This window comes from Anopheles funestus, chromosome 3RL (genome assembly GCF_943734845.2).
Source record: "Anopheles funestus chromosome 3RL, idAnoFuneDA-416_04, whole genome shotgun sequence".
Taxonomy (NCBI): Eukaryota; Metazoa; Arthropoda; class Insecta; order Diptera; family Culicidae; genus Anopheles; species Anopheles funestus.
In genome coordinates this window covers 12,778,189-12,804,848 of record NC_064599.1, presented here as the reverse complement: position 1 = coordinate 12,804,848, position 26,660 = coordinate 12,778,189, and the positions used below count along the sequence as shown (strand labels likewise).

Genomic DNA, 26,660 nt, shown 5'->3' with positions numbered 1-26,660 from the left:
CTGCTTATTACCTCGCTACGGGAGCAATCATGCCTTAAGCGTACCTCGTTTACCAAAGAACTTGCTCCGTAAGGGGGAAATTGGTAATGAATATTTGGCGTGATATGAATAACGATTACTTTCGGTGAAAGTTTTGCCTGAACTTGACTAGTTTATTCAATCAAAATTTTATCGTTTATTTCCGTGTTTTTTTCTAAATTATTTCTACTTTTCATAGAACAAGCGTAAATGCTATTTATCATTTTAATTAAAATTCTAACAGACATTATTGAAACTCTTACACCTGCTCCATGCGAATGAACATCCGCAAGCATATGTAACGTAGCTCAATCGCGTAACGCAATTCCACAATTCGCATGCACTACTAACGGCTAAGCGCACTGAGCAAACTAACGCGTACGTGGTGTTGACGAGACATCAACGGTCACCCACAATATGGTCGATAAAAGGTAATGAACTGTTCAACTGACAGATACTAACTGATCTCTAATTAAGTTAATTGCCTCGTATGTCGGGCGCGTTTTTCGTGGAGAACTTGTGCCCAACCCAAACGTCCATGGCCAATCAAACAAACCACCCTCCCGCCCCCCGACCCAAGCAATAAGACGCAGGAGACCAACATTGGTCAGTTGTTTCGGTCGGTTTGACGCAAAAACCCCTCCGTAACCGTAACCATTCTCGAGCGCACAGTCGTCATCAACGTGCCATCCCAGTGCGGTTGTAATCCAACGGCTCAAACCGTATCAGAAACATCATCAGACTCACCCTGAGTGGCGTGGCTGTTAGTTCCAGGGACCGCCAGGTGTCAAACGGCGCGATCTCACCTGGCCCCCGGTTCGGCGGGTAGGAAAATTGACACCTTCGCATTGCATGGCGGCAATGGCGTTCATAAAATAAAATAGACCAAACAGATACAGACGATTGGACGATATAGAGAGAGAGGAAGCGAGAGAGAAAGAGAGAAGGGAACCAGAGCAAAGCACCGGACGACAAGGGCTTTAGACCATAACCACCGACAACCGCTTGTCAACACGCTGTCCTCCAGGTGCGAAAAAGGAAAAAGCACGATCGAGGGGAAAGAAAAAATACAGGTTAAATGAATTTAATAAATTAATTGCAACTAATTCCCGCCAAACGATGCAACTTTGCGCCATTCTCGCTGAACGATAATGGTTTCCTCTGCCTGTGGCCGCAAAGGAGAAAAAACAAGGTGTAATCTTCCATGTCCGTAACCATATTTCCGGCGCCATGGGGGCTTTTGTAGTCGAGTGTTTTTCCCGGTCGGTTGGCGACGGAAACGAATCTTGATTCGATTTTGTTTATTTTTTTCCCTCCCCCCAAACCCCCATTTCCACGATGGCTGCTAGGGCGCTAATGAATGTGCACTCGGTGTAAGGAAAAGAAGGAAAAACATACCGTATAAACGATTGAAAATGATGGTTGTTTTATGCAAAAATTGCATTTAAATGCGATATACTGAACAGTGTGAAGATGCTCAAAAAAGGGGACAAAAATTGTGTTAATTGAAGGGGAGTTTTTTTTTTGTTTTTGCAACAGAAATTGGGTACGAATAAGTCTATAATATTAGCTTCTAGTAAGCAAACAAAACATTTATTGTTAAAAAAAGATAGTTCCAGGAAGGATGCATACGACAACACTTTAACCAATTCCAGCATCCAGCAAAACACACCAAACCGTTGCATTGGTGTTGCGAAGGCATGGCCTTTGCCTCCTTCATCGTTAACGAGAGCAGTAATACACACACACCGAAAAAAAAGAGCGCCAAAGGCAGAACCCAATTGTCCTTAACGACCATTCGGCCTAATTGAGCTCGAATATCGAGACACACGGACGCAAACCCCGGCTAGAAGGCGGAATGGTTACCGAACCGAACCGACCATACCAGCAGCAGCAACAACAACAAAAAAGCCCATCGATGGTAATCGGAAACATAAGAAAAACTCAGCCATAAAAATCCCCAAGTCGTTGGTTCATCCGGAGGGCCAAAGTTTCGTTGGTCGGGCGGTAACCCACAGCACGGAAAACAATGCCAAGCTAAACACCATCAATAACACACGAACTCTGGATGCATGGAAACTTCTGCAACTATGAAAATTTCCAGAACGCGTCAAAGAAACAAACAAAAAACCCAACCAAAGACATAACAGACTACATTTCGGAGTAGCAAAAAACCAAAAAAAAAACTACCATGTCCGTTAACATGCTAACCGATCGGGACTCGTTCTGAGTCGGTCACTTCACACACACAACCTGATGATGATGATGATGGTGCTGACGATAATGACAACGATTTGATGGTGGGCAGCATGCAGACCCCCACGGGTAATGACGGTAGGATGATGCAACAGCACCGAAATTGGCATCAATTTAGCAAAATGGCTAACAACCACACCATTTGATTGACATTTAACTTTTTACGGCCCACACTGTGGCACACTGTCTGTGTGTGGGTGTTGGTGTGCGATGTCCTGAAACGTACTCTTGGGGTCGTCGATTAGTGCCCCCCCAAAAAAAAGGCTTTGCGTTTTATTGGACGACCGGCAAGTCCCGGCAATTCCAATCATTTGGCAATCGAAATGTTGGACTTTTTTCCTTTTGTCGTACTCGCCCGCGGAACGCAATAGTTTGCTGCTTTTGTCAGCAAAGTCACGTGAAAACTTATTATCCCATTGTAAGCCCGGTGGATGGTTGCAATCGGAAGGTATAAAGCGTGGTGCCATTAAACATTAAAACGTGATGGGATTTTTTGTTTCTTCTTCTGTGTGTTGGTTTGAAAAATTCACATCCAAACGATGGAAAACTTAAGAATGATGCCGGGAAGGCATGCAACTTGATGATGCCAATCGCGAATAGGACCATGGAAAATCCCTCCCTCCCCGATAAAAACGTGAGCAAATGGAGAAATGGTGAGCTGGTGGGAAAAGGGGGGGATATGAGCGGGCTGCAGCAGGAACAGGGTTAAAACCCCCATGGCTGACACTTACCTGGAATGTAGCGAGGTCCATTGGTGTGCCCGAGGGATAAGCTACCGTAGGATATGTGGCCGGATTCGGCTCCGACAGAAACCACAGCTATTTCGTCGAGCTCGTGCCCGGGCGACGTGCTGTTGGCGGAGACGAGCCGGGTCGAGGAGGTGCCGGCGGTGCCGTGAGATTCTTTACGACCTCTTAACGATAGCACCAGCCGTTTGGCTGTTGACATGGTGGCGCTAACTGTAACGAAATGGCGATAGGAGAACAAGAAGATGGTTGATGAAGGTCCGCTTTTGGTTAACGCTAATCCTGCCGTAAATGCTAAGACACGGGCGAATCGTGAACGTGGTGATGAATGTTAGACACAGAGTGCAGATGCTACCCCAACTGGCTGCTGGAACACTTTCTCCACGGTACACGGATGTTATGCAAAATGTGCATACAAGCGTACAAAGAAGTGCAGCCTAACGACCATCCTCCTGTTGGTTTTCCCGTTTTTGGCATACTTCCATCGGTCGGCGCAACAATGTCCCGACGAAGGTGAGATACCTTCGAGAAGATTTGGATAAATTATCGGCCTCAAGCTAAACGGGCGCCGGGGAAAAGGAGGATTGGACATATCTGTTGCTTGCTACTTGTCGGCAACGTTCCGATGTGCATCCAGAAAGCCACAGATTTAACCTCCAAATCGTTGCCTCGGCATCGGCATACAATCGGCAGACCACGCCGTACTAAATCCCGGCATTTTACCGGCGCTCGAACATGGTTTATCCGTGTAGTTTTTGGAGGGGATACGATTGGCAACATGCCCTCGGAAAATGCCCTCGTGCCTGTGCGAGCATTTAGCGTATGCCGGGTGTACATATTGGCATACGATGCTATCGAGATATTACCGATTGGAGCGAGCTGCGGTGGTTGCGTTTCGACACCTAAAACATGCCACAATGGATTTCCATTATGCTGTGGCATGTTCGAGTGAGGTTTTGCATAACCCTGCCAAAGTACCGAGACAGGCACATAAATTTTCCGATTAACTGTTGCCATTATCGCTAGGCGAAGGTTGTGTGCTTCAATTTGAAAAAAAAAAAAAATGTTCAAAACTGCAGCAATTGTTTAGCAGCGACATTTGCTCAAAGTTCTGCTACCATCTGCTCAGTTGAGTTTTATGTCAAGTTTCTTCATTCAAAGAAATCATTCCACCAAAGTCGGAACGACTACGAATTGCTCCAGAATGTGGCTGATTTTAAAACTGTTTCTCAAGTTATGCTGCACACATGCGGATGAACTGGTTTGAATTTTCGAATAATTTTCGTAATTAATGCTCATTTCTGTTCACTCTACCAAGTTGTACACGGGTGCGTGAAAAGAGTTTATTGTACTTTGCTCAACAATCTGGAGCAATGGAATGCAGTCTGAATTCATTTGAAAAGTTTAAATATTTTTACATCAAAGTCACAAATCCTGTAAGGCATCATACAACCTCCCAATAATTTGAAGATCTTCATCCACGTTTCCGCCTTCAACTTTTCTCTCTTCCACCATTTTTATATGATGAGAATTGTTTTGTCCTCAAGTTTTGTTATATGGTGTTAATTTCCTAGTTTATATGATATTAGAAATTGTCTTGATCTGATTTTCTACAAGTTCATAGTCTAAATGCCAAATCACAAAATAAGGAACAGAAAATAACCACAAGCACGCAACTGTACTCGAGTACATCACGCAGTTATTTCACTGACGTCCTCACGTAGACACGTACTTGTACCAACTTCCACTGAAGCAATAATATTCTTCAGAGAACTGATATCCTGAGATTCAGAGAACTGAATCTTTTTAGAGAAATCGAGAATCAGACGCACAGAGCCATGGAACAGCCTCAACAGGTGCAATATAAACTACAATAAGTTAAAACAATTTATAAATAAGATTTAGCACAATAACCAAAACTAAAAAAATAAATATTTAAATAAAAATAAATAAATAAATAAATTTAAAAAAGAATAATAAAAAAACTTAATGATCCCTAACTTTGAAAACTTTCGTCTAATGCACGAATTGTTCATTCCTTCTTTCAGATTGCACTTGTTGAATTTCTACCTCCGATGGGAATATTTAAACTTCAATTAATTTTTCATTTCCCTCGGGTACATTGGTTAAACTGATATTTAGAAAACGATTACTCTACTCTATTTTCAGTTTGCCTTTAAATAATGGAGAGAGAAAAAAATCCTTTACCAAATGGTCGATGACAAGCACACACACACACACACACCACCCTGAGCTACATCGTATCGCATGTCGCTCACACTGTTCTTCACCCAATACAACTCCCTAAGGTACTATTAATGATATTTCTGTGTTTTGCTCCCGTCAGCATCCATTCCAAGCAATTGTTTCTACTGTATTTGCCCTCAAAATGAAAGATAAATCGTTCCATTGATAGAGCAATTTTTTGTTTTGATCAAATTTCTGCTCCAAGGCATGAATCAATAAATCGCCCGGGATGGCTTTTTGTTGGTGCGATGTTAGAAGCACCGTTGTTGCTTTTCTTTACGAAACAAAATACATGTCGAATATCATCAGCACAGCTTATTAAAGTGTGCTCCATCTGGTGTGTCTTTTTTAAGTTCTTTTGCTAGCGAAATTTTGTACCGCTCCATGCCAACATTGGTGGCGCTCGCACAACAAGTGGAGCGTATTCGCACCGGATGCTGTCAAAAAAAAAAAACGGAAGCAAACTCAATTGGCACCGGTCACTAAAGCGCACACATGCGCAAATGTGTACATACCGACTTCAAATGGTCGCACATCATCCGCAAGCAGAAAAAAGGGAAATGAAGGACGAGTTGCAAAAAAAATTCTCACCAAAAAAAGACACATACACACAGTGCCAAGAGACTCAATTAGAGGCGGTCGGATTTGTTGCTCAGGTGTACCACAAAGGCACACAAATCGCACAACTTCGTTGCATCCGCCACAACAACAAGGCAACAAGCGAGCCGCTGGGAGGTGTAACATAGCGAAAACTGGACAAAGCAAAAAATATAAAAAAAAAACAAACTAAGCTCAGGATTTAAGCAATGCCGCTCATAGAGAGCGAACGATAGACCGATGGCGTTGAACATGCGGGAAGAGTAAGAAGTTCATAACCACGAAATAAATCCAATTTACGAGCTGATGACTTTTTATTTCGTCCGCACATCCCGTTGGTACTGGCGGAACCGGCAAATGGCACGAGTGGCACAATTTGTTGGAACCGAACCGTTCTACCATACCGTGGTACTATCGACATAAAAATGAAAACTGCCAACGCTTTTCTTCAAGATCGTTTGACGTGGCAGCGTTGGACCACCGCACGAAGCTGGCGGGGGGTAAGATTTAAAATTGTTTGCACTTTCGTTCGGAAAGTTTTTATTCATTTTGAGGGGTTTTCTTCTCTCTATCTCTCTCATTCTGCAACTATGAACGGTACCGGGACGTGCAGTGAAGTGTCCCGAAAATGCTGTAAAACCCATCTATCGATGCAAAACTGTGCAAAAACCATCCGTCAAAAACTATTAAATTGAGTGAATGGATCAACCGTCTAAAAACCCGGGGACGACTTTATTTCATTTTTTGCGCTGCTGTAAACGTAAGATTGATTGTGATAAATTTTTTTTTTGCTTTTGCGCTTTGCCGGGGGAAATTTCAAATTTAGTTTTATTTTTCACTTTCAATGATGTAATTGAGGAAGAACTAGTTTAGTTCATTTTAAATTAAATGATGTAATTAATTCTTCAGAAACTTCACCATGATACGATCAACAGCTCCGTACCTCTTATAAGAATTTTGACTGACTATTCGGTTGTTAAATTACTGACAGCGACATATTCAGCATTGCAGGTCGTGATTGACGACGACATCTTGACGACGTCAGGAATGAACCTGAGGAAGAGTTTCGGCCGTGCTCAAGAAGAATATTATTAAAATTTGTGAATTACTCCATATCAGGAGTTACCATAACAAATTAGACTCACCTAATTTCGGTATCCGGGGTGATGTCATGTAAATGACACCGAACAACCCCAGATAGGACTACTGACAAGAAGCGATCATTTTTATGCTTTCACTATTGTTCAAGAATTGATGAGTTCAAACTTTTTGTTACAAAAAAAAAAAAACAAAACTGGTACAAATGCGGTTAATTATTCCTAAGCTCAATGATTTTATATTTTACTAGAGAATAAAGGAACGTTATAACAACCTTCCTAACAACAACACGAGCAAACGTTTATAAACGATCATTGTACAGAAGGCAAATAAACAAAGTGAGCGCGTTTCGTTAAAGTGCCATAAAAAATCCAATTAAAAACTTCGAACCTAATATTTATTACACACATACACACATACACACGGGTTCACATTACGCGACCGAAGCCCAAATCCACCGTCGAAACGATCTGCACGCTAAGAACTTACCCAACGGCGATGGTTCGGGCCTTTTGCGCTCGACGACCAATCTCGCTAGCGGGTTGGCCCGCCGTATCTCGCGAAACCGTAGCCGTAATTCTCATTATGGTTTATTTTGTTGTTTGAAATATAGCCGGTCATAAAGGCAAAATTAATTTTCGGAACACCTCACACCTCCCTCCGCTAACTCTCCCCCGATCACGGTCCATGCCCTGCCGGGGCTCGGCAGACACCGTTTGCGTCCTTCTGGGTTTGCTTATTCGAAAGTAACAGTCTGCCTTGATTTGCCTTGAATCTTCATTTCAGTGGTCACCGGAATGGGTCCATTCCTGCAATAAATCGACCATCCGCTGCAACAACCGACCGGGAACGAGCGCTGAAGTTGCTGACCACAGGCAGTATCCTTGCGCTTTACAGGGTTTTTCTATTCAGTTTAGACTAGCCGCACACTTTTTCCTACTCGGCGCACTTGATTTTTAGCAAGCAGCATGTTGTATTGCCTACCCGCGTCAAAAATCAAGCGCGCAGAGCAGGAAAAAGTGTGCGGCTAGTCTAAACTGAATAGAAAAACCCTGTATCGCCTGCGCCTGTTAGTTAGAGCTTCCGTACAAGTACCATTCCAAATTACATTGCCATCGTGCAATGTGGCTTTCCCACACGGAAGCGGGAGTGATATTGTGTACGCAATGCCCGTGGGAAAAAGGATTTTTTTTTGTGTTAGAAAAACGAATCATCCTTGCGGAGTGAATTGCTTTCGGGCTTCAAACTTATATTCGACAGTATAAACAGTAATTTTTTGGGATGGAAATAGCCGAGTACATCGCGGTTTGCAAATGATAAAGCCAATTATGGAGATACTTGCTATATTTAGGTTTCATAAAGGCTACATTATACATAAATATGTTCCCATTACCCAACAAAACTTACAGTAGGGATTTATCACGTCACAAAACGTTATCTTTTGGCTTACCTATTATGACCTTAATTTTTATCTTCCTTTGTATTAAAGTTATATAATATTGTCACATGCAATAAAAGCTTCATACTGTACTACATTCCATGTGACATCACCTTCAAAAGCAAAAGCAATAAATCTCCAATTTGTAAGCCGAAATGCAATTCTTACTCCTTCATTTCAAATGTGGGAGAAAAACATTTTTAATAAAATTACAACTCGTCCACTCTTCAGAAATTTCATTGTGAGCAACTTCATCCCGGGATCAATGGAAAATACAAAAATTCTTATCAATTCGTTTCTCTCCGTCCATATGGCTTTAGCTACGTAACTATCAAATGACCAACCACGCAGACACAGTAAGAGGTTGGGGATAAAAAAAAGTTCAATCACGGTTCCGTCAATCAAATCATCCGATTAAAAAATCCGACCAATTCCTGGAACTCGATCGACTGGTCCGATCCTGACTTCTTTTGGGGTATTTTAAACGGAAAACATGCGGCCGGAAAACGGGGGGTTGAGGGAGGCAAAAAAACAACCAAACCGAACACATCCTTCACCCCCCACCCTATTGGATTGTTTATTCAGGCAAATTGAATTTTCAACAGCAGATTTCATTGTTCGTTCTCCTTTTTCTATTCTGTTGCGGCAACAGTACAACAACTCACACTCACCCCTTCGGGTGCCTTCACTCTCGTCAACACCTTTTTACTGCTGCTGCCTGGTGCTGCTTTTGGTTCGTTCTGATGTCATCCTAAACAAACATCAACATTCGGATGAGCTAGATTTAGTGTGAGGCCATTTTATTCTTCTATTTTGCACGATGAGGTAAAAGTTCGTCTAACATGTTGCCGTCCTTCGTGTTGTGGCTGTATAATACAACAACACTAATTCGCCACAAGGATATTATGGTTGTCTAGTGTTTCCTTGATAATTCTGCTAAATTGAATAAACATTTTCAGATGGGGCGTATAATTCTGTGGCTAGACACAGAAGAAAATTTTGGTTTTTTATCTAAAATAGTAAATATTTCATGCTGCATTTGAGTGTTTAATATTGTTAGCTTCATGTTCCTTTCCAACATCATTCATTAAGAAAATCCAACATAAATGTACGTTTCAAAAACAGATTTTTAATCAATATGTTTCGTTTTGTTGCTTGTGTTTTTCTCTCCCCACCCAGTTCTGCAATCAATCTTTCCGCCCAATGCACAATCACATTGGCACACAGCCACAAACACAACAACACAAAAAAGGAATACACCAGCTGGTATAACATGGGCACACCGGCCATGGGAACGATTGATTTACTTTGAGCAAGCAATATTTCAATCGGAAAATGTGTCCACTAGCACAAACAAGTTCCCAGGTTTTCCTTGTTGCACCGGAAGCATCACAATCGGACCCCGGTACGATGGATGCAACGAACCGGACCGCCCGGAAGAAGTACGCAGCAGCTGCACTCGGTCACTCGTTCATACACTCGCTCTAATGAGGATTGATTGTCAGAAATGCTATTGGCAAAACCACAAAAATTGACATCACAACTGAACCTGATGATGATGCTACATCGTACCAGTAACTAGCTGAAATCGACAAAGTACTACGTAAGAACATAAACCGACTAGCAAAGGACATCAATTTGCCTTCAGTTAATTAAGCTCCAACACTTTTGTATGCAATAAAAATCGATCTTTCTACAAACTAACATTTAGATGGTGAAATTTGCAATTCAAAGAAATGCGCAAAACGATAATTTAAAAATACGCATACCCATCAATCATTGCATTACAGCCAAAAAAAACCGCATTACAGTAAGAGAGAATTTTGTGAAAATCAATTCTGATCGTATTAACGGTCGTAGCGCCGTTTTTTCGAACTATGCAAATATCGACTGTTGCGCTTGTCACCCATTTCACCATCCGACACTGTTCCAAATGTCCTTCTTGCGCGAATGTAATGAAATGATGGATTGATTTTACCTCCAGCTAACATTCCACCAACAAACAACCATACATATCAAACTAAACCATCATGGTGAGCTTCCCAAGAGCTTTTGCACCCTTCGTTACTTCGTCGAACTTTTGCCCGGTTTGGTCAGGTTTTGTCCTGGCTGGTACTATATTCCTCCCGTCCGATCTTTAGTATCTCCGCACGACTACCAACAAACCCAGAAACGCTTCATCAACGTCACATCACAACCCTGCATAAAACCACCACCCCGCGAGGGAAGGGCGAGAAGGAAAATTCTCCAGGAAAATGACGATTCTCCTTTCACCAGATTCTAGCAACAACAAAAGCGGACAATATCCAGAACCGCATATCGAACCGGTATAACGGCACGAAAGCACGATAAGCTGCTGAATGTAGCAAGGCAGCACGAGGTTTCGAGCACGGCATAAAAGGGGTGAAAGGATCATTGCCAATCCACAAATAAACCCGAAACCAGCCACCCGGCCAGTGTTCGCCCCAGGTCTGGTTGCGCCCGCAGTGTACGTGCGGGAAAAAGCAATACCGATGCATGCAGCAGCATTATCAATCATAACGACCGAAGGAAGCAGCATAAAAGGGGTTATTAAACTTTTATTCCTTTCAAGCCATTCATTAACCGGGCGCGGCTGTAAGCCTTTCCCGCAAAAGGGTCAACGGATTGAACCGGGGCAAGCATTATGATGCTGACGTTTGCTGCTCGTTTGCTACTTATGCGATGACGATGTTGTCGCATTCGATAATGATACTTAGTATCCAGTATCTGCTGCACACGGACCAGGGGGGGGGGGGGGGGGGGTGTCTGGGTCGGGGCAGAAGAAGACCCCCGTACTCGGAATCCCGTACCCCGTACCCGATGATGGTCTTGCAGTAATGCCAAAAATAAAGTGTTACCGAAAAGAGGGTTTGTTTTTTTTTGCAGCCCCGAGAGTGATGAGATCGTGCAGAGACACCGGACACGGTCGTATGGATGCCATTTTCGATGACGTAAAAGTGATCCGAGATCCGAGACGAGCACAATGATGGATGGACAGAGATTCGGCGCAAGGATTATGGGAGCGTTATCAATGTGACAGTATTTACGCTTCGCTGCCTTGCATCGAATCATTAAAGGTTTGCTGATACGCTCTGCCCCTGGGTGACGTTTTACGAGCGTTAAATATTATCGTCTTTTTATAAAAAAAACGCGCCACAAAATTTACGAACGTTTGCAATCGAAATGGATGGGCGAGAGTGTGAAGTAGAAAATCGTGAAATCCGTTTTCTAAATCAGAACTTACTAATCCGCGCGAGTGGTGAATGCGATAAATTGTATTGATTGTATCGTTGGCAATATTAATTTCAATGGAACAATAGTTTGTGCATAAAATAATCTAATGCGACCTAAATGTGTGCAATTTCATTTAAAAAATATCCACATAACTGATTGTCAATGTTTAGAGCAATACTAAATTAAGCACCACTGCAGTCTACTAATTGATGACCACCATTTTAATGCTCGATATGCCGATACGCTCAATATCCCCTAACCCTTGTTCCATGCCTAACAACCAGAAAACTGATGCTAATCAACCATTCCGGGACTAACACACTATTGGACCGTTCTGCGAACCATCGCAACTGACAGCCCTCGGAAGAACGGCAAACATATGCTCAGCCAGCCATATTACTCCATACGCACACCCACTAATGTCGTCATCGTGCAGCTCGAGAACTATGGAACTCGGGGTTGTAAGGCAATAAAGTAGCAAGAAAAAAAACTTCTGCTACGGATCATCCAAATTGTTACGATGGGTACGATGATACGTTATGAAGAAGGGTAAACCAGCAAAAAAAACTACCACGCAAAGCAAAAACAAAAGCTTAACCCGTGGTCATAAAATCGCACCACCATATAACCCGGAACGAGTTGGCCGAAAAATCTTCCACAAGCCGCACAATGTTCATTCGTTCATCTTAATTACAAAACCCGAACACCACCAGTCACCGTCAACGTTAGCTACCGAAAACCCAGATAAAGGAGTATGTCCGATCTCTTTACCCCGGTTGGAAAATCGTTGGATTTGGTGATGAAATGAAGAGCAAAAAAAAAGGCAAAAAGCACCAACTCGTTGAAGTTACCGAGTAACATGTCGAAATCACCTCTAAGTCTGCAATGAGTTTTCACGATTTCCCTTTCCCGAGGAAAATAGCAAAAACCAACAAAACAAAAAAAAGTTAGGAAATAAAATCCTTACGCTACCGTAAAAAGGAACAAAAACAAGAACGATTCGTACCTTGTGAACCATATTGGACCCACAAAAAAAAACACCCCAAAAAGGGCCGCAAGTGTTCAATGGTACAGCGTTTGAGAAGGTTGGTCAAATCACCATATGCTTCCGCGTACAACATGTGACGCAAATGTGTACCCCCACAAAAAAACCCCAATTCGCACTCTCAGCAAACCCAAATGCATGCTGACACCAGGCTCGAATCGAAGAAAAACTAATCTAACTGTTGGGGGTGTGTGTTTGGGGGTGCAAAAAAAAATGGTGGTTAATTACAGTGCACACCTTTCCCACTATCGTTCGCTAGTGTTCTCGAAAAAGCAGAACCGTACTAGAAAGTGAACAGAAGTACTAGCTTACGCTATTCGTAGGAAAGAGTCTATAAAAGTTAGATCCAAAAGGTTCAAACGCTCACGCTTGGCAGCAGTCGTGATATAGCCAGGACGCATCACCTGTCCATTACTCGTCCCTGTGTCTTCCACTCACTGGTCGAACGTGGTTGTGCTGGGTATTTTACTCACCTCTCAAAACGTTGATTGCGTCCGCTAGTTACTGTTCCACGGGCAGTATTAGCACGAAAGAAGAAGCAAAGCATTTTCCACGAACGATCGGATGTTCACGGAACGATGCAATCGCTTGCAGTGGTAGGCGATGGTCCTACAACCAACGGTACCGCCGTGATCCATCCACTACTTCACACACACGGGATGCCTGAAGTCAGGCCACACTGCACCATAACGGTGGGAACATCACCGATCGGAACACCGCTACACCGAAGAACTCGTAGAGAGCAACAACAAAAAACGCACACACACAGGGAGAAGACGTGGCTCGGATAAAGAGTTTTCCGAACGAATTATCTCACCCCGCCCCCAAGGAACCACACCACACGATGGGAGCTTCACTTTCACACTTGCTGGGCTACTTTCACGCAGGCTTCAATTATTTCCGAGTAAACTTGTTCCGCACTTCGGATCAAGCATTTAATTCTCTTAGATGTTGGGCTGGATGTTGGGAGATTCGGAGACCGATGCACTCGCACAGGACGACCGATGCCACGCTCGATCTGACTGATGCACGTTCCGCTTTTGTGGTGGATGTGAAAAAAAAACAAACACACAGACGCTTTTCTAAGGTACTACTGCTGCAAGCAAGCACGCTGCTGCCGACTTTAGAATGGCTAGTGAAACTTTGTGGAAACTTTCGCCTCTTATTATCACGACGGTACGCACAGCACTTGCATAAGCCGCACACCCGAAGGAAGAACACTTACACGGCGGATCATCATTTGGTCGGCTTGGTGATTCCAAAAGGATTTAGTACGTTTTTCGGTTTGCTTTATCTTTTTTTTTTTATTTTTCACTTCACAAAAAGCTTTTATCTTACGATAAGCGCACAAACACGCTCGGTGCACTTAAACAACAAACTAACGAGGGAACAAAAAACACTCACTTTACTACACACGGTGAGAGCCATATCTCACCGGCTTCACGGTTGCTTCACTGCACACAATTACCCACACATTACCCATCGTTCTCGGCCATATTTACTCTATTTCATTGCTTTTTCTTACACAAAAACCCCTTTTTGTGTTTGTTATTGAACCTCGCGCTGAAGCCGACTGCGATGATTCTGTCTAGCTTTTTGCGCACCAGAGTAAGAAAGAGAGTAAATTATGTAACTATATGCTTTTTTATGTACACTGAATCACACACACACAGAGATACACACACGCACGCACACAATGGTTCGAAAACACGCGAAATAGTTGATCTCACAGCTGAGATGTCCTTTGCCATTCACTATATAGATCGAGTTCTGTAATCAAAATGTATCGTTTTGGAAAATTAATTACAACAAAATATACCACAAAAATAATTCTTGTATAACATATTTAATGCTAATATTACTTATCCGATGTAAAAATGATTTATTTTTGCACCCCTGGACAAACATAAAGCGAATGTGAGAAATATTTATCTCCAATATTTTGCACAACCCTTCTTTTCGCTTACGCGTACAAAACACAGCAAAAGCATAAAAAAAGCTCAAACATACGTTACTTGCGCTGTATTGTGCAAACGTGGCTAGAAACTCGAAATATACAAAACTTTTTGACTTCCGGATGAGCTACGAGACTATTGCGCGAGTGCAACGTTTTCCTACGTCGAACTGTCTAACTCAGGAATCCGCTTTTAACTCCGGAACTCCCGTTCTATTTATAGCCGTGTTCTATATTTATCTTCTACCTTCTCTCCCTTCCTTCCTCACCCACACACACTCACAAAAAAAAGTTTCATCCCTCTTTCATCCCTTACTCTTTTTACTGTTTGCTTCCTATATTTCAGTTGCATCTCGTTTGCTCCGGTTTGCAGTAAGTCAAGTTTAGGTGGGCTTTATTGTTTTTTTTTCTGCGACCGCTCGTACGCGTCCTTGGCGCCGGTTGCCCTGGAAATGACATTGGAGCACGGATTAAGGGATTTATAACGATGCTCTTTTCACTGTGGTTAGTCAGCGTGCCAGGCCAATGCAGCCAACGGTAGCTGTTTGCGATAAAGTGAGGATTCTGAGCCACCAATTTGGCAAAGCTTCGTAATCCATGCCATTGGGTTTATATTTATCTGTTCTTTTTGGGGGCTTTCAATTGAGAACAGCAGTGCTATAGTAGGGGCAACCTCTTCAGACCACTTTTTTTGTTTTTTTCTTCAATTAGTTAAAATATGTCGTAATGAATCACATTGTATGAGTCACACCGAACAGAACACCAATTTATACGAACGCCGTTTAATTCAGACGCTAAGAAATTCATCACGAATAGAATCACAATTTCCTTTGATGCTTCTTCGCCGCACTAACCAGTTAAACTACTGTCCTCGGTACACGCAATTGAACGGCCAGAAACTGGAACACAAACGCCACACTACGGTAGCCACACCACATTCGTCTCTTGAACGGGACTTGACACGGACTGCAAATGTCAACCGAGCGTTCCGGCGACACACTAGCCGACATTGCACACCAACGGAACGGGACAAACCGTGTTGACGCACACTAATGCAACACCGACACAGCAAGCAGCGTGGATTGGCGCGTGGAAAACTCGCGAAATTTCCCAGCATCCAGCATTACGCTCACGGCAGTCGAGCCGTAGACAAAATCGCTTCTCTTCGTGTTTTGCAAGAGAGAGAGAGAGAGAGAGAAACGGTTAACCAAGAGAGTCGGATGAGAACTAAAATATGTGCGAGAGTGTACGTGTTAGAAAATGTCCATTCTCCTGTACCGACGGAAGGACTCTCAGCGTTTTCGCACACTTGCACACTGGTGGACGCGAGCAAAAAGGACACGTTCGGTTGGTAGTGTTGGTGCGTTATAGCAGCAGCAGGTTAGAAGTCAACTTGAATGAAGCGGCTATGACAAATGATGCTGCTACGGCCACTACAATATTGTAGCACGGCTTCAAGTGCCTTTTCTTACACCGTGTTTAGCCAATAATAGTTAAAAACTGTACTTCGAATTTAAATTCCGATTTGGAGGTTTGACTCTCGATTTAAGCCAAACTAAAGTAAGCAGCAAACAACAAGCATTTTTCCGACCGTACGGTAAGACAATCGCCTCGAAGCACATTGTCGTGACCTTGAAAGTTTTCCGCTATTCTCCTTACACAAAATCACACACTTTCTCGAAAGGTAGCCACCGTTCAGAAGTTTTCCACCCAACAAACCGTGTTCGAGGCAAGTATTGCACTATTAACCAGACTGTCATCGAGTTTTTGTTTTTCTCCAAAGAAACATTCCACAAATTGCATATACCGGCATCAGTTTTCTCGCTCCCGCATTTCCACATGCAAGCAAAACATGAAATACTAATCGTCAACTGCGGGTACATTATGGGATGATCCATCAGGAACTAACCAGCCACCCGTACCTTGTGACGCTGCCTGTGATGCGGTTTTAATTTTCCACTCCAACAACGATCACCATTCGATGGGGTCCATTCTTTCGCTTCTGGTTAGTTCCAAACCGCGGAAGGTTTCTGTATTTTTTGTGCTTTCTTCTCGAAAAAAAACATAAGCAAACAACGAGATAAATGGGGAAAGAGGAGCAAAAAAAAGGACCACGTCCTAGTGCTCGACATACAGCGAAGAAATTGCGGCAAAACATATATATATAAAGTGCACCGTACCTCGAACCGCAAAAATGATAATATCGGTTGAGATGTGCTGGGCCGGGAATAATAAAATGACCAAAAAATTAAATATAGCAACACGAAGGAAAGGTTCCAACAAACAACAAAAGAAAAGCCGATAAAGAAGATATGATGCGAGTGTGTGTGTGAGAGAGAATTGAAAAATCATTTCAAAGAGAAAATAGAAGCCATGGAAAGTACGAACTACCGGAGTGGTTTGTAAGAATGGTTAAAGCAAGACGCTCGAACAGAAATTATAAAGAAAGAAAAAACGAGATTTACGCATTTTCAACCGATTCCGGCATTTACGCAAAATGGACAAAAGAACTGCCGCTTTTCTTTTTCCTTTCCCACAATATTTTCCCCTTGATATTTGATGTGTTGGTTGGTCAGCTGGGGGGCCGGCAATTTGCCTTGACAAAATCTTCACTTTCGAATTTCATTTCCCAAAAAAGCAAAAATCGCTTTTTCAAGTGAAGATTTAGCTTTCAACGATACGGATTATCGCATTGTTTTTTTTTTTAACGTATCAACCATCAGTGCGTCATTGTTTTGCTTCCGCAAATTTTCCGCAGAAAACTTATCAACTAGGTCAAGTGAATAATTTAATTTAACATTTTCTGACTCTATGCTATATGCAGCAATCGCTAAAAAACCAGGAAACCGATGACCAATTCTAGCTAAAACAGATAAATAAATTAATTACGCTAAGGGGTATGATATGGTTCACATTTTTCCTTGGTATTACTCATTCGCAGCTTAGGTAAGGATAACGAATTAAGCATTAGTTAGGAAGTGGTCGTAAACGACGAGAAATCTAAGAAAATTGCAGGTAAAGGAAATGTGTGTTGAATCGTAAACCAATCCTATAGAAAATGTAGGAAAATATCTCTTTCTTTAAGTGCAAGTAAGTGGTTAAAAATGTAACAAATGAAAAGCTTTATAAACTGTTGCACCATTTTGATACGATTTGTGCAAGCATCAATTTCAAAGCTTTGTTTTGTTGCACATTTGCTTGAATTATTTTCATTTTTATTTTCCATTTAACCATCTGACTGTTGATGTTTCTGGTGCTAAAGAACAAAACAATGAAGGAAAACGATGCACGGTTATCGTCAACTTATTTCTTTTTCTAGACGATCGTTTTATGTTCGAATGAAAGGATAAAAGCTGGATAAAAGAAGAATAAAAAAAAACCCAAAAAAAAACGCTCTCCCAAACTGGTTCACTCTGCGTATCGATGATAGTGGAAATTTTCCCGAATTGAAATCACCTGATTTGCGTTTGGTTCGGAAACATTTATCGTCCATTGTATGGACCGGGGGTTTCATGGCGGAGTGCAATCGTACGGAGTGGTACGGGTGTCCGGGCCACCCAAGCGCTAAAGTGCTGACTTCAAGCGAAGCTTAACTCGGTGGAGATTTGCTACTTACTCTTCCACCCTTACAAAACCACCCTTTTCCCACCCTGTTTTCTCCCCCGTATCCTGCAGTATCTCTCCTAAGGTTTGTGTGAGTGTATGGCGCGGGTTTTTTTTCTTGGTTTGCAACTCCGCAATAGCCATTACCTAACCGTTTTGCAGACATTTGCCGCAGACCATGCAGATGTCCGTCCGTAAGAAGGCATCCGCTTGTTTCGTTTTTCTTTTCTCCTGTGTACTCCATTTTTTTTCGCCTCTCGCTGATGCTCCGTACTTGGCCAAAGTGCGACAAACAGAAGAGGAAGCGGCATCCAAGGCAGCATCCAATTCCCAACGATGAAGGCAACGAAAACCCGTAAGGGGGATACCAAAAAGGAGGTTGGGCAAATTGTTTCTTTTCTTCGCAATTGCTTCCACACTATCCATGGACGAACGAACGTGAAAGAACTCCCGGTGGAATGCTTTAAAGGCGGTAGCAGTAGCAACAGTACGCAGCGGCACTAGAAGCTCGTTAGGCTAAAAGTTCCTTTTTTCCAGAGGATTTCTACACCCCCCGGTTGAGGGTCCCTGGAAGCGCTTGTTTCGTATGCAACGGGCGTCGCAAAAGAAGCAAAAGTGCTGGATGAAAAACGGATGAAAGTAATCCACGGATGAACGGATGCACGGGGGAAGTAACCCCGGTTTCGGGGGTACGAAACGAATTAGTGTATCGGTCACCGGGCACGACCAGTTCGATGACGTCAAACCATGTACCGATGTGCCATAATATATGTATGTAGGACAATCGGTGCTGCACACGACTGCTGCATAACATACGACCATAACGTTCGTAACCCGAAAAACTGGGAGTGACATTAGCATGCCGGAGGGAGGGGGAGAGGTGGAAGAGAGGGAAAGGGAAATAAAAAATTCTTACAAACAAGAAACAACAAGTTTTCATTATCCGATGCTAAACAGAGACATCGAAACTAAACGATTCAAACAAGCTACTCGGAAGGGTGTAAATTTTAGCTTAACAAGGTGTGAATATCATGTTAACTGACTGCAAGTTAGGACGACAAATGGGTACAATCTTTCTTGCGCAAGTAAAACGACCATGAAAGTGGAACGGAATTTCAATTCATCCAACACCCGTTCTCCAAAAAAAAAAAAAAAAAACGCTCCACCATCATCCACCAACTGAAGGCAGAAACAAGCAGATAGCAAAAATTGGATCTGCAAACTGCACGTTTTCGGAAATGCTTCCTTGTGCGTGTTTTTTTTTGTGTGTTGGTGCTGCTGCCCCAAATCGTCCATTTATATTGTTCGCTCTTGTCTTCACTTCCAGTTGATTGATAATTGGTGGCATCCGCACGCAACCAACCGCTTCCGGCAAAAGGGCACGAAAAACGGATTTGCTTCTTTGCCGAAAAAAGAAAAATGGATCTTCCCTCGACGGACCGTAACAGGAACATGTTCCTTACACGGTTAATCAGATGTGTGTTATGCAGTGAAGCTTTAGTTTATTTTCTTTATTTTTGCTTCTAGGAAAACATTTTCCTAATATTTTTTAAGTTTACGGAAAAACATTTTGAGTAACATTAAATTCTAATGACAGCAGCGGAACTATTTTTTTTTTTGAGTTTTTGGAACTGGAAGCGAAACAAAATCAGTACCTAAGAAACGCTGCTCAATCCAATTCAATTACGCTTCGACTGCATTTTTATGCTGCACTGCACATCCTGCAGTCGATTAGTATGGGGCAGTTTTGGGTAGGGCAAAAAAAACTGTATTCCTGTCCGAAACGATTTAAATGGAACAAATTAGAGCTAATGGTACGTGATGTAGCCGGAGCTTCGATATGAAAGCTAAATTCAATGAATCGTGATAAAAAACAGGTTGACTCTATTATTTTTTAAACCAAAAAAAAACACTTTGTACCAGTTTAAACGTGTGGAACAAGTGTCATTAAAATATAATGAAAAACAAAAATTCAAATGCATCAAAAACTCATCCAGACGCTTGTCCTCTTCGATCTTCGACAACCAAACAAAAAACGAATTGGTAACATAACTTTCCGTGCAATTGTTTCCGCTTTGTACAAAATAATGTTCGGAAAAATTCAACCCTTCCCACAAACCCTACCACCCGGAGTTAGTTGAAGTCCAAACTCCCTAACAAACACACGCTTCGTTTCATGGGTGGGATGATACCAAGCAAAAAAAAAGGTTCGCCCCTGATGTGTCGCCCGGATTAAACCATTCGGGTAAACTATGACAACATTGTTCGCAACTCATCCATGCGCACCGGAACAGCACGAAACTAAGTGCCACTCGGTGAATGGTTGGGATGCCTGCTGCACTGGCAAGGGTAGGTATGGGAAGCGCTGAATCAACAGTATATCACAATAAACTATTACCGAATACAAAACCTTTTTCAAAAAAAAAAGGGAAAGAGGTCTCATCGCTGTCGGTCACAACGATTCGTTTGGGGCACTCAAAAAAAAGGGAAAACTTGAGCGAAAAAAACAACAAATGGATAAAACTGTCCCGGTATAAACCATACCGAACCCGGTTGGGTGTAGTGGTGATTGGATAGAGTGGTAAGGAAGAGGAATTTTTTGGTAACTCTGTACGAAACTAAACTTCCTTTGAATATTTTTTTTGGTATTTGTTGTATCACTACCTTCCCAAAAAACACCATCCCACAGTTATATCCATGGTCCTTGGAAGTTGCTCCATGCGTAAAATTCTTTTCAAGTACAGAACAAAAAAAACAGGGAAGCAAAAGAACATGACCAAAAAGGAAATGCTAAGGTGGAAGACAGATGCGGCAAACGCCGCACCGGACTGGACATGCTTCACAAAAGGGAAAGCATATAATTTGAGGCTGTGGTTTCCGTTCATGAACCGTAACATATTTCACACCTTTTTCCACCAGCAAAAAAAAAAACAAAACTTTGGCCAGAGGAGAGAAAGAAAAGAAAAAAAGCCAAGAACACTGCAGAAAAACAAAGGAAAAAGTGAAAACTGGTAGCTCCTGTTTTGAAAGTGAACAAAAACAAAACTTGAGAAGAAAACACAAAAATACCACAACAAAACTCCTGCAGCCTGTCCGGTTTGGTACGCTTTTGCGACTTAAAAGTGACTGTCGACATGTTTCGCTGCAGGAGCTTTTTCGTCTAGCGACGCACAGTGGTCCAGTTTGGTGTAATGGAAGTCAAAAATTTTTAAATATTGTTCATGGAAAGAGGACATACTTCCCTTCAAGATTATATATTTAAAAGAGAGGCAAATATTCTTAAAATAATTCAAACCTTCATTCTGTTTTGAATATATTTTTATATCAGGATATTTAATATTTTTTGTTTATATAGACCCTATAATTTATGATATTTATGATATTTATGACGACAAATTTAGGATATTGTTTAATAAACTATTCTGCATTAAATATACATGTACTTAGTTTTCCAATTCAGACATACAAAAATCTCAGCAAAATGTCGACCACTGGACCATCATGCAACGCTAGAAGCAAATCGTGTGAGCGACGGAATGTCACTTATCCGTTGGTTTTGTTGAGGAAATTTTATACTCCCATCACTCCGCTTTCTTCTCGCAGCTATCCTGTCCGACCCACACATGTCGGAATGAGTACAATTTAATTTACTCTAGTGTCGAACGGAGAAAAAGCATCCAACGACAGTGTAACCGTTTAATAGTACGCGTTATACGCAAGTGAACCATAACCCCATGGTTCGGTTGTTGGCGACATTCGCACTCTAGCGCTCCGTGTGATACTTCGCTAATTTATTCTACAGCTCGTCCCGGGCGACAAGTTGGTAAGAAAGAATTTCTCAAAAGTTGTCCGAATCTCTGCTACCAACTGGGCCCAGGCCCGTAGACAGTTCCGATGCGTGCTGGCAGTTCAAAAAAAGGACGTTAATGTCGTTGCTTGTCACAAAAATTACTTAAAACTTGCGCGAATGAAAGTTAACGATTAGAGGGGCTTATGGTTCCCTGTTTTGTGACCGCTCTTTGCTGAATCACTGAAGCTAACTTCACATCTCAGTACCGGCATGTGAAGGGTCGGAAAAGTTGTTCCGTTTCAGTCTCTTTCCAGCATGCAAAAAATAAACGAGCGTTACTGCTGGTATCGCGAATTCAATGGCGCAGTTAATAGAATTATTATGTCCACAAGGGACGCACGGACGGAAGACGCTTGCGAACAGCCGACCGGAGCAGACGTGTTTACACTTTGCTCTCGCCTTGGTATTGGAGTTCTACAAAGCTTTTTCTACCTTTGGCGTGCCTCTGGTAGAAATTAGTGGAGTGCTCACAGCAGGTGTTACATCAGCGACTTGGAAGTGGAATATTGTGCTTGTGTGTGTGTGATCGTGCTAACAACAGTGAAGTGGTGTCGCGTTCCGAATTACTCTGTGATTGGATGTGGCTGTGCTTTATGTGTTGTGTTTTGTGATCCCTACGAGCGCGAATTCTTTTTTAATAAAGTGTTCTCTGTGACACGAGTGTTAGCTTGTGAATCCAGTGAAAATCTGCCCTTTTTGTTTATTAATTTATTCATTGATCCAATTAAGTTGCCTTCTGCGACAAATTGCCAACGGGTTCTTGTGAATTATATCCAGTTCTCTCTTCTCTTCTTTCTCACTAATTTCCAACGGCATTCTAATCGCCTTCTGCGTTAAGTGGATCATTTTAAATTTGGATCAAATTAAGTTGCCTTCTGCGACAATTTTACCGACTAGTGAAATTGAGAACATTCGTGAAAGTGTCTGGTGCGCGAAGAACCTTCAGTTGCGCGTGCGTGTGCGACTAAGTGCAAACAAGTGCAAGTGGGAGGCGTCCGCGTCTGTTGATTGCCGTATTTTTTTTGAGTTATTGTCTTCCACGATAATTCACGGATATTCTACAGGCGGCGTTGACGCCCCAAGTTGGTGAAGCCCTCTGCCAAACCAGTCCCGCTTTAGTGAGTGCCAGTGTATTGATTCAACGGATAATTAAGATCAATTGGGAGGCGACCGCGTCTGTGGGTAATCGTTTTGATTTGTTGTCTTCTACAATAAATACGCGGATTTCCGACGGACGGCGTCGACGCCACAAATTGGTGCGGCCCTCTGCCAAAACCAGTCCCAACTTAATTGTCCTAGTGCTTGTGCGTGCGTGTGGGTGTGCTCCAGAGATTGATCCTCAAGCGACGAAGCATCCCACAAGTGCCAGCGCAGATTCAAACCGGCATGTCCTAGACATTTAAGATAGCAGAAATTTTAATTCATAAATTATTCCCAACACTCAATAACATTAACCATAAATCCGTTAAAACCTTGCCTACCCAAGTACAAATCCCCTGTCCCCATTTTAAAAATCGCTAGGAAAACCCACAAGAATTTCAAAAGTCCAGAGCAAAAACCCATTCACAAACACACAACATTTAGCCCTAACCCATATTAAAATAGCATACACGGACCAAACCCACACTTCCCTACGCTCAAAATATTTTTCTCCTTTGCACCTGCCACACCCTCCTAAAATAATATTTAACAAAACGCACTAAACCCCTTTCCCACGCGCAAGGTAGTTTCTCCCCCCTCGCCAAACTACGTACGCACTTGCTACCTTGTACCCGTAACGGGGGAAATCCCACCAGCCAGCATCCTTTGCTTATTCACCATTCACTATTGCACCTGCCACACCCTCTAAAATAATAATCAACTGTACGCACTAAACCCCCTTTCCATGCGCAAGGTAGTTTTCTTCCCGCTCGGTAGTTTATTCCCACGTACACACTTGCTACCTCCTACCCGTAACGGAAAAAACCCCATCAACTAGCATCCCTTGCTTATTCTCCCATCCGTAGCTCCCATCCGTCACTTCTCTCTCTTACACCCAAATAACCAACTCACCACTCACCCAACAATTAGTTCACTTACTAATTCATTCATTTAAATCTCAAACTAGGAGTTCCGTTCCGACACAATATCTCCTAAATTAAGCCTTAACTTATTAATTCTTTTACCATCACATCAACATAAAAACTAATCCCTGAATAATTTTCTCCCTGGAAATAATCAATCTTCACTCAAAGTATTCTAATAAATAAATAACAATATATTAGGTTTCCGTAGACAAATCCAAATCCCCTTCAAAATACCCTACTGTACACTCTAGAATTAAAATTTCCGAATATTAAACCAGTTTCGATTTACGACCTAAACCTACCAAATCCGAAAATACTACTATTTATATATATTTTCTTCTGCATATCCACAACATTTTTCTCTCTCACGTTTAGCACAAATCAAATAATACTATTAATTTATAATCTCCCCCCCCCCCCCCCCCCACATTATAAACAAGACTACACTCTCCTTCTTTTACTACAATTGCAGCTCTAATTCTCCTATTTTCTTACAGTCAAATTCTCACACCCATCCCATATATCCGTTAAACCCACAAGGCAATACTACACTCTCCTCCTCTCTTATATTTTCAGCCAAAATCCTCATCCCCTCATAACTAATTTACCAAATCCCCTTCCACTTGTTAACAATACTACACTTTTCCTCTTCTCTATCTCTTATCAGTGCTAATTCTTTTCTTATTCATAAAAAATCCTTAAATTCCTCCCCTCTATCAAACAATACTACACTCTCCCTCTCTTCTTATATTTCCAGAAAATTGCTTAACCTACCCCCCCCCCATTATTAACAATACTACACTCTCCTTCTTCTCTTTTATTTCAGGAAAAACCTCTTAATTCAACCCTCCTCCCCCAAAAAAAAGCAACACTACACTTTCCCTCTGTTCTTATAATTTCAGATAGAACCCCTCCTACCCAATTAAACAATACTACACTCTCCTTCCTCTCTTCTCTTCCAGGGAAAAACCTTTCACTCTTATCCATATCCTCCAAAAAAGGCAATACTACACTTTCCCTCTGCTCTTATATTTCCAGGTAAAAAACTTCATCTGCTTCCACTATGGCCCCAATGACGCGCAGTACCTCCAGGTCGCAACTGACCGCATCGCCCAAGCGACTCTCGGGACCGGCCCGGGTGACCTCCAGAGGACGGGCCTCCCTAAGCACGGCGACCCCGTTGATGTCAACCAGACAAGAGGCCCTACTCACTCGCCGGATGACACTAGGCTCCTCGCCGGCCGTGCCAACCCTTCCATCAGCGGAAGCTTCCGCACCTTTGAAAAGCACTTCGAAGGTTGGACTGGGCCTGGCAAAGCGGTCGACGTTGCAGCCGGTCATCGAGGGGAGTGCTGGACCACTGGTTACATCTACGGCTGGGCGCAGCTTGGAGGACTTCCTGGAACGGTACCCCGTTGGCAACAGTCCCGCGAATGATTTAGAGCGGGCAATGGCGATACTGACTGGCTTAATCCGTGACATACGGGACGGACAGAAGACAAAAGGACTCCACACTATGCCAAAAGACTGGGCACTCAAATTCAGGACTACCTTGAATTTGATTGCCGATACAGACGACAAAAAAAAGACGGGAAATCAAGACAAAACAACAATGACGGACGTTCCCGAATCACCGCCACGTGCAGTGGACGAACTACCGGAACTCATTGTGACACCGGTTGAGCGGCAGTCCACGGGTAATGTAGGTGAAGTGGCCAGGCCTTCACTCGTGGAGGCCCAGCCTGCACCCCAGTCTCCCAGAAAACAGCTGTCTCCCGGTCCGACCAAAGAGGAGGTGGAAGAGCTGATGCACACGACGGAATTGATCTTGGAGGCCAACAACAAGCTTCTGCTTAAGTTGAACGCTGTAAAACAGTGGACACAGGAACAAACACAAGCACAAACACAGATAAACCAAACATCAGACAACCCAAACAGCAAAGACACCACACAAACAGACAAACCAACAAACACACAGGACACCCAAACAAACAACCCCTCGACCCACACAAACAAAATGACAAAAACACCAAAAGACACAAACACCAAAACACAAACAAACAAAAAGACCGAAACCACACAAAACTCTGAAACAGACATCCCCACGTCCACGGACACACCCTTGACCCTCTCAAACGATGAGACAAGCAACATAACAGATAAACACACAGACACACAGACAGCCAAAAAGACAAAGAAACGCAAACGCAGACAAAACAAGAGCAAGACTACGGGCAACAGACAGGACCAGGACAAGTCTCAAGAACCGGCACCCGAATGGACAAAAGTTCTGAGCAAACAGGCCAAGCGACGGGCACGGAGGAAGCAGCGGAAGCAGGAAACAGTGGCGCTTGACGCGAACCAGCATCAGCAGCGGCAGCAACCGGAGCATCAGCAACAACCAAAACAACCGAAGCAGCGCGCGCATCGCGTCCCAGATGCGTTGGAGTTGGAAACAACGAACAACACAACACAGGACGAGATGAT

The 26,660-nt window shown here is 42.8% G+C and overlaps 1 protein-coding gene across 5 annotated transcripts in view; it reads right to left on the bottom strand.

Annotated features, from left to right (window-relative positions):
* The window catches only part of LOC125771438 (cyclic nucleotide-gated cation channel alpha-3), a 101,942-nt gene that overhangs the window by 58,650 nt on the left and 16,632 nt on the right, over positions 1-26,660 (bottom strand). For all 5 annotated transcript variants that reach the window (XM_049442061.1, XM_049442066.1, XM_049442063.1 and 2 more), the window contains exons 2-3: positions 13,174-14,470; positions 3,006-3,233 (exon numbers count right to left, since the gene is read on the bottom strand). In XM_049442061.1, coding sequence (XP_049298018.1) covers positions 3,006-3,222 — 217 coding nt within the window. In that variant the 5' untranslated portion in view covers positions 3,223-3,233; positions 13,174-14,470. The remainder of the gene's footprint in view (positions 1-3,005; positions 3,234-13,173; positions 14,471-26,660) is intronic.